At 45.4% G+C, this 14,424-nt stretch overlaps 1 protein-coding gene across 4 annotated transcripts in view; it reads right to left on the bottom strand.

The window, feature by feature from the left end:
- The window catches only part of PTPN2 (protein tyrosine phosphatase non-receptor type 2), a 93,919-nt gene extending 88,539 nt beyond the window's left edge, over positions 1 to 5,380 (bottom strand). The window contains exon 1 of one of the 4 annotated variants that reach the window (XR_005749485.1): positions 5,107 to 5,376. Coding sequence is in view for 3 of the 4 variants with exons in the window: in XM_040353928.1 (XP_040209862.1) it covers positions 5,107 to 5,163 (57 nt within the window). In the remaining variant the exon portion in view is untranslated. Of the gene's footprint in view, positions 1 to 5,106 lie in introns of all 4 variants that reach the window. The other 3 variants (XM_040353928.1, XM_040353926.1, XM_040353927.1) reach the window with 3 other exon arrangements.
- Between the last annotated feature and the right edge of the window lie 9,044 nt (positions 5,381 to 14,424).

Below are 14,424 nucleotides of genomic sequence, written 5' to 3'. Positions count from 1 at the left end.
ATCACAGCACATTGGTGTGAATGAGCCCTTAGTGATGTTATACAGGGGTGATATGCTGATAAGAAAAAAAAAAAAAAAAATTATATATATATTTTTTTTTTGGTTGTATGTAAATTACCGTCACACACAAAGGCAATAAACGGCCATTTTTTATTTGTTCAGTATTTTCCACTTTTATTGTGTTACTTACCAATTTAAAAAATGTCCTAACTAAAGAACGTACCAATAAAAAGTCACCACGTTTCTGCATGCAAAACAGAAGTGCCTTTGGGTTTAAACTGTCACAAGTCATATCTATCTGTAACAAGGAACTATGGCGGCATGGCCATCTCAAACCCTTTGTAAAAATGGCACTGATCTGCCTCAAAGATGACAATGCCTTCTCATACAGCCCCATTCGATTTGTCAATACGGCAATGATCTGGATGAACAAAGACTGCTTTTAATAGACAACTGCAATGCAACATTGGATGGCAAATATTCTGCTTCACAGCTTTCATGATATTACTATAAAGCACATGAATCCATTTACTCCTTATGGCATGGAAAAAACTCGCCCCTCTGAAAGCAAAGAACAATCAGCAGACAAGTACAGTACTTGCTCTGGGAATTACTTAAAAAAAAAAAAAAAAAAAAAAGTAGTTTTTTTTAGTAAGAGGCTTCAAAGCTTTCCAAGTCACCAATCCAGAACCGGCTGTAAATCACGTCTGACTTTGTTTGCCAAACACTTGTTCCAGATCAGTAACAAAGTATTAAAGCCACATAAGTACACAAGAAAGACATCAATTGCAGGCAACATATTTCTCTAACATGAGGCATCCTTTATAGATATAGAAATGTTAACTATATAGCTGGCAAATTAAATCCAACTCAGGAAAACGCAAGGACTCCCTCCCACCCCCTCTAACTAATTAATGGCATTAAAAAAATATATATATGTTTTTAGTTACCCAATGCCATGGTCATCAGATACTTTAGTGACCATTTTATCTTCTCCCTATCTTTTATATCTGGCAAGGTGCTTCTTCAGGTGTCACTGTCTATGTGATGTGGACACCTAGTTGGTGTCCAGTGGCATGGTCCTCATGATCCAGTAGTGTGTACTAAAGTCCTGCAAAAGTCCTGTCAGGGTTCACACATTTCCCAGGCCCCTCTCATAAACTTTAAAGCGGAGCTCCACCCTAAAGTGGAACTTCTGCTCATCAGAACCCTCCCCCCTCCGGTGTCACATTTGGCACCTTTCAGGGGGGAGGGGGGGGTGTAGATACCTGTATAATACAGGTATTTGCACCCACTTCTGGGAACACACTGGGGGGGATCTGCGGGTAGTGTGTCACTTCCCATTCCCCTTCCGTTGTGTTCTGGGAAACACAGGGCTCCCAGAACACAGCGGGGACCAGTGAAAAGGGTGCAGCGCAACTCGCGCATGCGCAGTAGAGAATCAGGCAGTGAAGCCGCAACGCTTCACTGCCTGATTCCTCACAAAGAATGGCGGTGGGGGCAGCGAGAGACAAGCGATTGCTCGTCTTCTGCTGCTGACGTCGCTGGACTCCAGGACAGGTAAGTGTCCTTTTTTTAAAAAAAAGTCAGCAGCTGCAGTATTTGTAGCTGCTGGCTTTTAATAATTTTTTTTTTTTGACGGCGGAGCTCCGCTTTAAGGCCTGATTCACACCTAAGCAGTTTGCATATTCCAGGTGCATTTTGCGTTTTCAATACATGTTTTTGATCCATTGAAGTCTAGAGAACCAAAAACAAGTCTCTGGCCCTTTCCATAAAATGCATAGATGCGAACACGACCCATAGGAAACCATGTTAAAATGGACTGTAGTGTGTTTCCGCAAAACTGAAAACAAAAAAAAATACATTAGGCGTAAACCAGGCCTTAGAGATCTGATTCTTTATCCAGTTCGGATTTTGCACCCAACACATTTGGGAATTTAGGACCACCTGGAACTCAGTGCTCTAGAGCCTGGGGGGGGGGACAGACAAGTCATGCAAGGTTGGTGGAAGCTGTACAATTGTATGTGGAGGACGACAAGCATTAGGCTTGCTCAGCCTGCTAGTTAGGACAAAACATTTGTGTAGGGACATGACTAAGATATTGCTTTGGAGTTTTTGCCCGGTTTATCTCCCGGAAAAAATGTAAAAGCACCTGTACGGCTCTTTTCACACAGGCAAACCGATTGGGTCCGCCTACGACAGATGGACCCCATCGGACCATTCATTGCCCTCTATGGAGCAGCGGATGTAAACAGAGTACAGACATGTGTCCATTTACACCCGTCCAAGTGTGATCCTATCCGCTAAAAACAGATGGATGGGATCGATTCCCCGTCTGTCTGGTAGATCGAATGACCGTCAGATGTAAACAGACAGTCTGCCGTTCCCAACTGACCACCCATAGAGAAAAGCAGGCTGTGTCAGTGTCTGCTCTGCACAGGAGGAGCGGACACAGACTTGTCATCCAACTGCTCAGAGGGGGGGGATCAGTGGGGGGAAAAAATTTAATAAAAATATTGCTCACTTAACAGGTGGATCCCCAGGCGGAGTCCACTTTTGTGAAAGAGCTCTAAATAGACTTGTAGTGACAAACAGTGCTGTGTTTATTGGTGCGATTTACATCGTCGCACTGGTATCTGTACCTGAAAGTGTGCTCACCCCAGGGAGCTTTGTTTTGCATCCAAATCTTAACGGTAGGATGTCTAATTTGCTAAAACACAGCCCATAACCATTGCCATGTTCCCTCTTTTTCCCCGAAATACCTGTTCCAGCCTATGCTATATTACAGCTGCCGAGATCCTCCAGCAACGTCCTTTCTCCCGGCACATTATTGCTCTGGAGTCTGGAATGGCTCCTTCTAGTGAAAATGGTGAACCATGCCTGTGCAATGCGTCTCTGCACAACCGCTTGTAGTCTCAACCAGGAGTGCATGTGACAGAATGACGAGGCAAGAGCACAAATGGGACACAGTCGTCACCCCATAAACACCAAGTGCCTGAACAAGAAGCTCCATGTCTTCATGGATATTCTTTTACTAATCTGCAGATTTAATAAGGATTAAAGACAGCATTTCTAATTACATTAAGCGATTAGGGCCGTCAGAGGATTCCTGTGGCAAGATCACAGGTGCGCGAAAACAGCTACAGCCAGAAAGTCTGTACCGTCCAATGACAGGCTGACAGGAAACATGGCTGCACATCCAGTTACCTGCAGTCAGGAACAGAGGATCAGTCCCTGCTGGACACAATTTGTCTGCCTTAAGGGCCAATCACCTTCCTAAACGCAGGTAAAAATGCTCAATGTGCACTTACATTCCAAGAGCAGCAGAGAGCTGTGGCTCCTGTCATTGTGCAGGCCGATTGGCTGCAGCTTTTCTCACACACTTGTGATTCCAACAGCAGGAATCTGCCGATAGCCCAACATATGTGAATGAACCCCAATATAGGAGATTGTGTTCAGATCTAGATTATTATTATTCAGGATTTTTATGGCACCAACAGTTTATGCAGCACTTTACAATGTAAAAGGAGACAGTACAGTTACAGTCCAATAAAATACAATACAGGAGGATACTGAAGGCGCTGCTTGTTAGAACTTACAAAAAAAATAAAAAAAATCTATATATATATATTTCACTGCAGTGTAATTGTGTTTAGCTCTAGATTACACTGGGGTCCTTTATGATTTCAGTGATGTGGTTCAGCCCTATATTATGCTGCAGTCCGCTCGGATTTCAGCGATTCAGGGCTAGATCTAGATTATGCCAGGGTCCCAAGTGATCAGGGTTTAGGTCTACATTATGCCAGGGTCCCAAGTGATCAGGGTTTAGGTCTACATTATGCCAGGGTCCCTAGTGATCAGGGTTTAGGTCTACTTTATGCCAGGGTCCCTAGTGATCAGGGTTTAGGTCTACTTTATGCCAGGGTCCCTAGTGATCAGGGTTTAGGTCTACATTATGCCAGGGTCCCTAGTGATGGGGGTCTAGATTATGCCAGGGTCCCTAGTGATGGGGGTCTAGATTATGCCAGGGTCCCTAGTGATGGGGGTCTAGATTATGCCAGGGTCCCTAGTGATGGGGGGTCTAGATTATGCCAGGGTCCCTAGTGATGGGGGGTCTAGATTATGCCAGGGTCCCTAGTGATGGGGGGGTCTAGATTATGCCAGGGTCCCTAGTGATGGGGGTCTAGATTATGCCAGGGTCCCTAGTGATGGGGGTCTAGATTATGCCAGGTCACCTCCGATTTCAGCGATCAGGGTTTAGATCTAGATTACTGTGGGGTCCCTTGTGATTTCAGCGATCGGGGTTTAGATCTAGATTACTGTGGGGTCCCTTGTGATTTCAGCGATCGGGGTTTAGATCTAGATTACTGTGGGGTCCCTTGTGATTTCAGCGATCGGGGTTTAGATCTAGATTACTGTGGGGTCCCTTGTGATTTCAGCGATCGGGGTTTAGATCTAGATTACTGTGGGGTCCCTTGTGATTTCAGCGATCGGGGTTTAGATCTAGATTACTGTGGGGTCCCTTGTGATTTCAGCGATCGGGGTTTAGATCTAGATTACTGTGGGGTCCCTTCTGATTTCAGCGATCGGGGTTTAGATTTAAATTACTGTGGGGTCCCTTCCGATTTCAGCGATCGGGGTTTAGATTTAAATTACTGTGGGGTCCCTTCCGATTTCAATGATCAGGTTTAGACTCAGATCACAGCGGAATCCCTAGTGATTTCAGGTTACATCTATATCACTCTGGGGTACATTCTGTTTTCAGTGAGGACATACAGATGTAGATTGTGATGAAATCCTGTGTATTGTATGACTACTCCTCCCAACATGAGGATTTATGCAATGGTATGTCTTGTCTTACTCAGAAAACAATCAGCAGTAATTAATAGGCTTCCTCTACATCTCTAATGGGCCCCGACAAGGAAACGCACTTTCCTGGGATAGTTGAGCTAGTGCCCATAACAAGTTGTCACAATGATCTCTCAGCCTTGATATTGGACATGATTAAACATGAATAATGAATTGTGACAGGACTGCCCTGCCTTGTATAGGGAGAGGTGAGGACACACACACTGCCAGTAATGTATACACACAGCCCATACTCACTCCATAAAGCGGACTCCAGCGGTTCTCCTCGTCTATGCTCTTGAACTCGTTCTCCATGTCGCCAATGGCCGGCTTCTCTCTCAGGAACTCCGCTCTCACAGCTCCCCGCCCGGCCGCATCGCTCCCCGGGCACTCTTGGCACACCGCAGCGCTGTTTACGAGAAGAGAAGAGGAAACCAGCTCCGGCCCTGATCTGCGACAGCAACCGAAGCACCGGCCTCCCAAGCTACACCCTCTTCCGGTTAGCAACACGCCCACCTCTCAGAATGATTCGCTCAATCTGCTTTGGCAACCGGCACTGTAGCCTAACAGCCAATAAACAGCGAGCTGTGACAGAAAGTCCTAGCCCATTGTTGTTGCTCCTCCCATTTGGAGATCCCCTGTAGTACGTGAATAAGGGCTACAGTAAGGGCAGCGGTACAGGGCGGCCATGATTGATGTGGGCATAATTAGGTTTTGCTGCTGCTGAATTGGTCTCATGGGTATTCAAACTACGGCCCTCCAGTTGTTCAGGAACTACAATTCCCATCATGCCTAGTCATGTCTGTGAATGTCAGTGTGTTACAATGCCTCATGGGATGCGTAGTTCTACAACAGCTGGAGGTCTGTAGTTTGAGGATCCCTAGGGGGACCAAAGTGGTAGTGAGTGCAGAAAGATGCCCAGGCATGACCGCTATAGGTTGGCCAGGTTTGCGTGACACCATTTCATTTACTCATCTCATCACTGTGTTCTTCTAGAACTTTTCTAATAAAGCCGATCATAAAATCATACGAAAAATACTGCTTTTTAATTGATCGTACGATAATCGTTAGTACATAGCTTTTGAGAGATAATCAGGACAAGTTGTGCAAAATTATCCGATGGGACAAGCGCAAACATTTTTCTCGTACAATAACAGATCAAACGATTTTCATGTAATCAGTACAGATTTTGCCCCCATTCACACCTAGGCGTTTTGTCGCCTGTAGTGTGACGCCGGAGCAGCACCGAGACGCCAGAGGGACGAAAACACATGCACCTTTATGGAGATGGTTCACATCTCCACGCCGAATGCCGAACGCCGTACGCCTGCCGCCTGAAAAAAAGTCCCGGACCTTTTTTTCAGGCGGCTTTCGGCGTTCGGCATAGGAGATGTGAACCATCTCCATAGAGGGGGTGAAGGCTGCATTCACAATCGCAGTGGTTTGTCGCCGCAAATCGCGGTACAAAACGCCGCTATTTGTCGCCGCAATTCGCGGGACAAAACGCAGCGATTTTGTACGCCGAAGTGTGAATGCAGCCTTAGTCAGAAAATACAATACGGCACATCACTTCCAAATTTTTTTTCTGTCGTACGAGAATTTTCGTAACTTCAGTAACCTCATTTAGATATGAGACTAGAATGCAAAACAAAACAGACGATCATTCGTCCTATAATCTCATTGGCCTAGATTCACGTAGGGCGGCGTATGTTTGAGCCGGCGTAGCGTATCGTATTTACGCTACGCCGCCGCAAGTTAGAGAGGCAAGTGCTGTATTCACAAAGCGCTTGCGTCCTAAGTTACGGCGGCGTAGCGTAAATGCGCCGGCGTAAGCGCGCCTAATTCAAATTGGGAAGAGGTGGGCGTGTTTTATGGTAATAAAGCATGACCCCACGTAATTGACGTTTTAAATGTACGGTGCATGCGCCGTCCGTGGACGTATCCCAGTGCGCATGCGTCGGATAGAATGCCTAAGATACATCGAACACTGCCTACGACGTGAATGTAACTTACGCACAGCCCTATTCGCGTACGACTTACGCAAACGACGTAAAAAGATACGCTTGTTCCGACATCCATACTTTGCATGGGCTGCGCCACCTAGAGACATGCTTTATCCTTACGCCGGCATATGTCTTATGTAAACGGCGTAACTAATTGCGACGGGCGTACGTACGTTTGTGAATCGGCGTACCTTGCTCATTTGCATATTCGACGCGGAAAACAACGGAAGCGCCACCTAGCGGCCAGCGTAAATATGCACCCTAAGATACGACGGCGTAGGAGACTTACGCCGCTCGTATCTTAGCCTAATTTAAGCGTATCTGGTTTCCAGAATACGCTTAAATATACGACGGCGCGGATTCTGACTTACGACGGCGTATCTACTGATACGCCGACGTAACTCTTTGTGAATCTGGTCCATTGTGTGTACCAGGCTCACATGTATGGCTAAAGTTGGCCATAACGCATTACAATTGGATTGTAAAATCTACTTAAAGCGGAAATTCAGTAATTGTTCATCTTTCCATCTATTAAATCTTCTTCCCTTATTGTTTTAACTTTGCATAGTAAAACATTTTTATTCTGCCAGTAAATACCTTCTACAGCCCACTTCCTGTTTCTTGTCTGGTAAAAAACCTAGGCTTATGACATCATGCGCAGCTCTCTCTCTAACCCTTGTAAAAGTTTTCCAGGAAGGGAGGGGGGATGAGTCATAAGAGGGCCAATGAGAGCTGCAGAGGTGTGTTTGTGTAAATCCAGTTAAAATGGTTGCAGCCAGACTCATCGGAGGGAGATTTCTTCAGCATATTTGACAGAATCACACTATATATAAAATATGCAAAGTGGTTGGAGGGAAGCTTCAAAATGGCAAAGATGTTTTTATTACAAATTATGTGAGCAGACTGCAGTTCCTCTTTAACCACTTGCCTACTGGGCACTTTCACCCCCTTCCTGCCCAGACCAATTTTCAGCTTTTAGCGCTGTCACACTTTGAATGACAATTGCGCGGTCATGCAACACTGTACCCAAATAGAGCTTTTTTTTGGTGGTATTTGATCACCTCTGCGGTTTTTATCTATTGCGCTATAAACAAAAGAAGAGGGACAAGTTTAAAATCAAACACAATATTTTTTATTTTTAGCTATAATAAATATCCATTTATTTTTTTTAAAACTATTTTTTTCCTCAGTTTAGGCCGATACATATTCTTCTACATATTTTTGGTAAAAAAAATCGCAATAAGCGTTTATTGATTGGTTTGCGCAAAAGTTATAGCGTCTACAAAATAGGGGATAGATTGATAGCATTTTTATTATTATTTGTTTTTTTTTACTAGTAATGGCGGCGATTGGCGATTTTTATCGTGACTGTGATATTGCGGTGGACACATCGGACACTTTTGACACATTTTTGGGACCATTCACATTTATATACAGCGATCCCTGCTATAAAAATGCATAGATTACTGTATAAATGTGACTGGCAGGGAAGGGGTTAACACTAGGGGGCGAGGAAGGGGTTAATGTATTCCCTAATTGGTGATTCTTACTGTGGGGGGAGGGGAGTGACTGGGGGAGGTGACCGATGGTTGTCCCTATGTACAAGGGACACACCATCGATCCCCTCTCCCTGACAGGACGTGGATCTTTGTGTTTACACACAGAGCTCCACTTTCCTGCTCAGTTGCTGAGAAATCGCGGGTGCCCGGCGGGCATCGCGTCCGCCGCTCACCGGGTCCTCGGTGATGCGCCGGGCGCATGCGCGCCCCCTAGTGGTTTTTAAAGCCGCAACGTCATATGATGTCCACCCAGGATAACAGAGTCTTCCTCCCTCCGTCTTTTGACGGGGGGCGGATGACTAGTGGTTAAAGGGGTTGTAAACCTTCATGTGTTTTCACCTTAATGCATTCTATGCATTAAAGGGTTTGTAAAGGATTTTTTTTTTTATCTTAATAGCTTCCTTTACCTTAATGCAGTGCTGTTTTCATGTCCTCATTGTTCGTTTTTGCTCTCAAGTTGCTGTAATTCTTCTCTGATCTCCACACTTCCTGGTTGTCTGTTTCCTGATAACCACAGTACTGGGAGCTTTCTCTCTGTGGTCACTAATCAAGGAGGTGTGATTACTGTGTGTCTAAAACCCCTCAGCACCAATCAGTTTTGTTTTCCAAACCATCACTGCCCTCTATTGGCTCTGGGGCTCTGTACATCACAGAAGCAGGAAACAACATGCAAAAACAAAACTAGAAACTGCAGGTACATTATATGATTGATTTTTATCTATTTTTAATCATTTTTCAAAGGAATCAGTTAACCATTATGGGGCAGATCCACAAAGAAATTACGCCGGCGTATCTCTTGATACGCCGCGTAATTTCAAATTTTGCGCGTCGTATCTTTGTTTTGTATCCACAAAACAAGATACAACGGCATCTCGGCTAGATCCGACAGGCGTACGTCTTAGTACGCCGTCGGATCTAAGCTGCAATTTTTCGGCGGCCGCTAGTTGGCGTTTCCGTCGAAATCCACATCGAGTATGCAAATTAGCTAGTTACGGCGATCCACGAACGTACGTCCGGCCGGCTAATTTTTTTTACGTCATTAGCGTTCGGCTTTTTTCGGCGTATAGTTAAAGCTGTTATGAGGCGTACTCAATGTTAAGTATGGTCGTCGTTCCCGCGTACAATTTTGAATTTTTTACGTCGTTTGCGTAAGTCGTTCGCAAATAGGGATTTGGGTAGAATGACGTCACCGTCGTAAGCATTGGCTGGTTCGGGTTTAATTTTGAGCATGTACACTGGGATACCCCCAAGGACGGCGCATGCGCAGTTTAAAAAAAACGTTTACGTCGGGTCACGACGTATTTACATAAAGCACGCCCCCATCACATCCATTTGAATTCCGCGCCCTTACGCCGCAAGAGATACGCTATGCCGCTGTAACTTATGGCGCAAATTCTTTGTGGATTAAAAAAAAAAAAAGTTATGGCGGCGTAGTGTATCTTAGATACGCTGCGCCCGGCGCAAAGGTACGTGGATCTGCCCCTCTGTCTCTATACCCTGTAAACAGTCATTTCAGCAAAAATATTTCTTTCCTTTACAACTCCTTTAAGGTGAAAAACCTTCTGTGGTGCTGTAGCCACCCCGAGCCTCCGTTTTACTTACCTGACACCGATCTTTCTCTGGCCGGAAACGAGCACACCAGTTCTAGCTGGTGTCTCGTGTCCTGATTGGATAGAATGATAGCAGCGCAGCCATTGACTCCAGCTGCTGTCAATCAAATCCAATGATGCAGCGTTGGGCCTGCATTCTGTGTGAATGGATACAGATGCAGGACTCGGGAGCGCGCCTGCACAGGTGTTCACCAAGGAGAGCACTTCTCCAACGTGGACACTTGATGCGGAGAGGAGCCACCAGTACCGCTGAGGGACCCTAGAAGAGGAGGACTGGGGCCACTCTGTGCAAAATGAACTACACAGTGGAGGTATGACATGTGTGTTTAAAAAAAAACAAGGGTTTACAACCCCTTTAAAGGGGTTGTAAAGGTTTGTTTTTTATTTTCTGAATAGGTCTAAATAGTGCATTGTTGGTTCACTAACCTTTTCTTTCGATTTCCCTTCTAAATGTTTTTTTTCTTTGTCTGAATTTCTCACTTCCTGTTCCTCCTCAGTAATGCCGCATACACACGATTGGTTCGTCTGATGAAAACGGACCGTTTTCATCAGACGAACCGATCGTGTGTGGGCCCCATAGGTTTTTTATCTATCGGTGAAAAAACTAGGAACTTGTTTTAAAATGATCTGATGGTTAAAAAAAAGATAGAAAAAAACGATCGTCTGTGGGCACGTCTATCAGTTAAAAATCCACGCATGCTCAGAATCAAGTCGACGCATGCTCGGAAGCATTGAACTTCATTTTTCTCAGCACGTCATTGTGTTTTACATCACCGCGTTCTGACACGATCGTTTTTTTAACTGATGGTGTGTAGGCAAGACTGATGAAAGTCAGCTTCATCGGATATCTGATGAAAAAATCCATCAGACCGTTTTCATCGGATGAACCGATCGTGTGTACAGGGCATAAGCTGTTCTGGCTGACTAACCCCCAGCCAGAACAGCTCGGATGATGGGGGCAAGCTTACAGGACGTGAGAAATTCAGACAAAGAAAAAAAACATTTAGAAAGGAAATCGAAGGAAAAGGTAAGTGACCCAACAATCCACTAACTTAAAGGAACCTATTTAGAAAATACAAAACAAACCTTTACAACCCCTTTAAAGCTGGACAAACACGATACAATCTGATTGTATGATAAGTTAACAAAACTATGCAATAGGAGGACACACGTAAATGTACAGGTGTTAGGCAGGGGCAAAATAGGCTTCCATAAAGAGAAGAGTTTTCAGGGATCGTCTAAAAGCAAGCAGAGTAGGAGATAGACAGATTAAGGTAGGGAGTTCCAGAGAATGGGAGAGGCTCAGAAAAAGTCCTGGAGGCGAACATGGGAGACGTTGACAAGTGAACTAGAGAGCAGGAGATCTTGGAAGGAATGAAGAGATAAAAAAAACATTTTTATTATTCATTTTTTCTTTTTCGGGTGTTTATTATTAATATTAATATTGATAATAATTATTATTTCATTTTTTTTTTTAAGGTTAGGGGTTAGAGCGAGAGTAAAGCCCGGCGGTGACTTTTACCTACAGGTAAGCCTATAATAAAGCTTACCTGTAGGTAAAACGAATATCTCCTAAACATGCACCGTTTAGGAGATATTCACCATGGATGTAGCCAGTTATGTCACTGTCGCACTCACTCTGAAGGTGCCGGGATTGATGGTCCCTGTGCATGTGCAGGAGTGACGTCATCCTGGCTCCGGCCAGTCACATAACCAGAGTGTGTGAACCCGGAAGAAAGACCAGAAGAAGGTGTCAGCCCTTTCAGTGGTGACAGCATGCCACTGAAAGGCTTCATTGCAAGGTAAATATTTCATAATGTGCTAGTATGCGATGCACCAGATAAGAGGTTAAAATATTTGTTACCCCAACACTTAATATTCCTGGTATGTGCCTGCTGTACTATGTACTTGTATTGGAAAGTATCCTGCTCTTTTTGTATTGCTTCCTTTGTATGAAATCCCTAATGTTGCTGCCAGTCCCTCTGCTTTCCTAATAAAAACTGACTACACTAAGCAGGAGAGCTCATCGTGGTCAGTTTTCTAGCTATGCTGGGAACTCAGTGTGCTCTCAGTGTGCTCTCCTGCACAGCCATTCATTGAGAAGATCAGTGTGCTGCGCTGCTTTTCCTACCCCCCCCCCCCCCCAGCTCTTATGCAGCTAAAAACAGAGGGTATGTGATAACTTATTAAAAAAAGGGGGGGAAAAGTACAATATTTATATTGTATTTTTATATCTATACAAAAAAGTTTTGCCATTCATTCTCTATGGAGCGGCCTCCGGTGCGAATTGCACCGAAGCCCTGTGCATCTTCTGGTCCATTTCAGGTCCGAATCCAGCTAAAAATTCAGACTAAAATCGGAGCTGAAATGATGAACAGGGACCCCTGCTGTGAGCCGCTCCATGCTTCAGTGTGAACCCAGCCTTAAACTACATTTTCTACCGTTTTGTGAGCTAAACAGCAATATATTGTATACAGGGTCGTTTGAAGGAATTTGGGGGCCCCAAGCAAAATGGGGGCCCCCAAGCACCCCCCCTGCACACAAAGCCTACATTAGCGCTACACTAAATTTTTATGCCCATGCTCTTACTCCTCCCCCTCCCTATGTTTTTCTTTTCTCACCTCCCCTTCTTCCCTGTAGGCTGCTGCTGTAGCGTGGCCGAGCTCCTCTTCCTCCTGTCAGTCCGGTGTTCTATCATTATGGGTCTCCAGTCCCCTATCAGATAGTACCCGGGCCTGGTACTGCGCGGTACAGGAGATTCAGTTTCCTGTGTTCCCGGCCAGACTGAAAGGAAGTGAGCACTCAGTGTGCACTTCCTGTCAGTCCGGCTGGGAACAGGAAACTGAATCTTCTGTACCACGGGCGTTACCCGGCCAGACTGACAGGACTCCAGGAGGAAAGAAGAGGAGCTGGGCCACGCTACAGCCTGAAAAGGGGAAGTTGGGGGCCCCAGGCCAGCTCGGGGCCCCAAGCAATTGTTTGTTTTGCCTGTCCTGTAGCGACGGGCCTGATTGTATATTCCATCTAAAGCCTATGTTCAGGCCACCTCATTTTTATATTACTCTTTATTAGAGATGAGATTGGACATGTATGTACCAAGATGATTGATCGATCAACTTGGGAACAAGCAACCAGCCTGCCAGATTCACTTGCGATTATCGCTAGTGGCTGGTATGTTGTCTGCTCCTAGCGAAGGGGGGGCGGAGGAAGCTTTCCCCACTGGGAGCAAGCAATTCCTCGGCAGGAGGGTTTCCCCTGTCTGCATTGATGGGTGAATCCTGCAAACTTCTTGGAAGGAAACTTTCACCGTATGTGGCCTACCTTGGACCCCTTTCACACTGAGGTGCTTGAAAATTGGCCATAAAACGTTGGGCGCCTTTGAGGCGTTAGTGGTGCGTGTTTTAAAAGGTCATGTGACTTAAAAGAATGGCTTTGCTGTCCTTTTTTTTAGTGCACTTTTGAAGCGCTTCATATTCATTTCAATGGAGAGGGGCGCTTTTTTAAGCACTCCAAGGATGCTGCTTGCAGGACTTTTTTCACTGCCCCACCAGCGCACCACACCCATGTGAAAGCATCCTTTGATATTAAAGCGGGAGTTCACCCATTTCTAAAAAAAAAATGTTTCTTCCCCTAGATTCCTGCTCGTTCGGTCTAGGGGAATCGGCTATTTGTATTAAAATATGAGCCGTACTTACCCGTTTTCGAGCTGCATCTTCTTCCGTCGCTTCCGGGTATGGGTCTTCGGGAGCGGTCGTTCCTTCTTGATTGACAGTCTTCCGAGAGGCTTCCGACGGTCGCATCCATCGCGTCACTCGTAGCCGAAAGAAGCCGAACGTCGGTGCGGCTCTATACTGCGCCTGCGCACCGACATTCGGCTTCTTTCGGAAAATCGTGACGCGATGGATGCGACCGTCGGAAGCCTCTCGGAAGACTGTCAATCAAGAAGGAACGCCCATTCCCGCAGCCCATACCCGGAAGCGACGGAGAGGATGCATCTCGTAAACGGGTAAGTACTGCACATATTTTAATACAAATAGCCGATTCCCCTAGAGAAAACGAGCAGGAAGCTAAGGGGAAAAAGTGCCCTCTAAGGGTGAACCCCCGCTTTAATGGGAAGCAGTTTTCAGGCGCTTTATCTGTTGTTGAGCAAAACACCTCAGTATGAAAGGGGTTTTAGTACTGTTATCTCATTTATAAGAAAGGATTTTCTCTGCAGGAACTGTGTTTATACAAGAATGGCGTTTCCCCTATTATTATTTATGCGATACTTTGTACCAACACTGATATCGCAGTCCTAATTTCTTATCTACGAAAACTTGAAGCACGTGACGCCACCCTGATATCACGTGACGGTGGGGCTACGTTGGGCGACGTAAAAAAAGGCGCCGGGGTAACGAGCATGCG

Source organism: Rana temporaria, chromosome 5 (genome assembly GCF_905171775.1).
Source record: "Rana temporaria chromosome 5, aRanTem1.1, whole genome shotgun sequence".
In the NCBI taxonomy this organism is placed as follows: domain Eukaryota; kingdom Metazoa; phylum Chordata; class Amphibia; order Anura; family Ranidae; genus Rana; species Rana temporaria.
The sequence above is the reverse complement of the archived record's forward strand: the minus strand, read 5'-3'. Positions and strand labels throughout refer to the sequence as shown.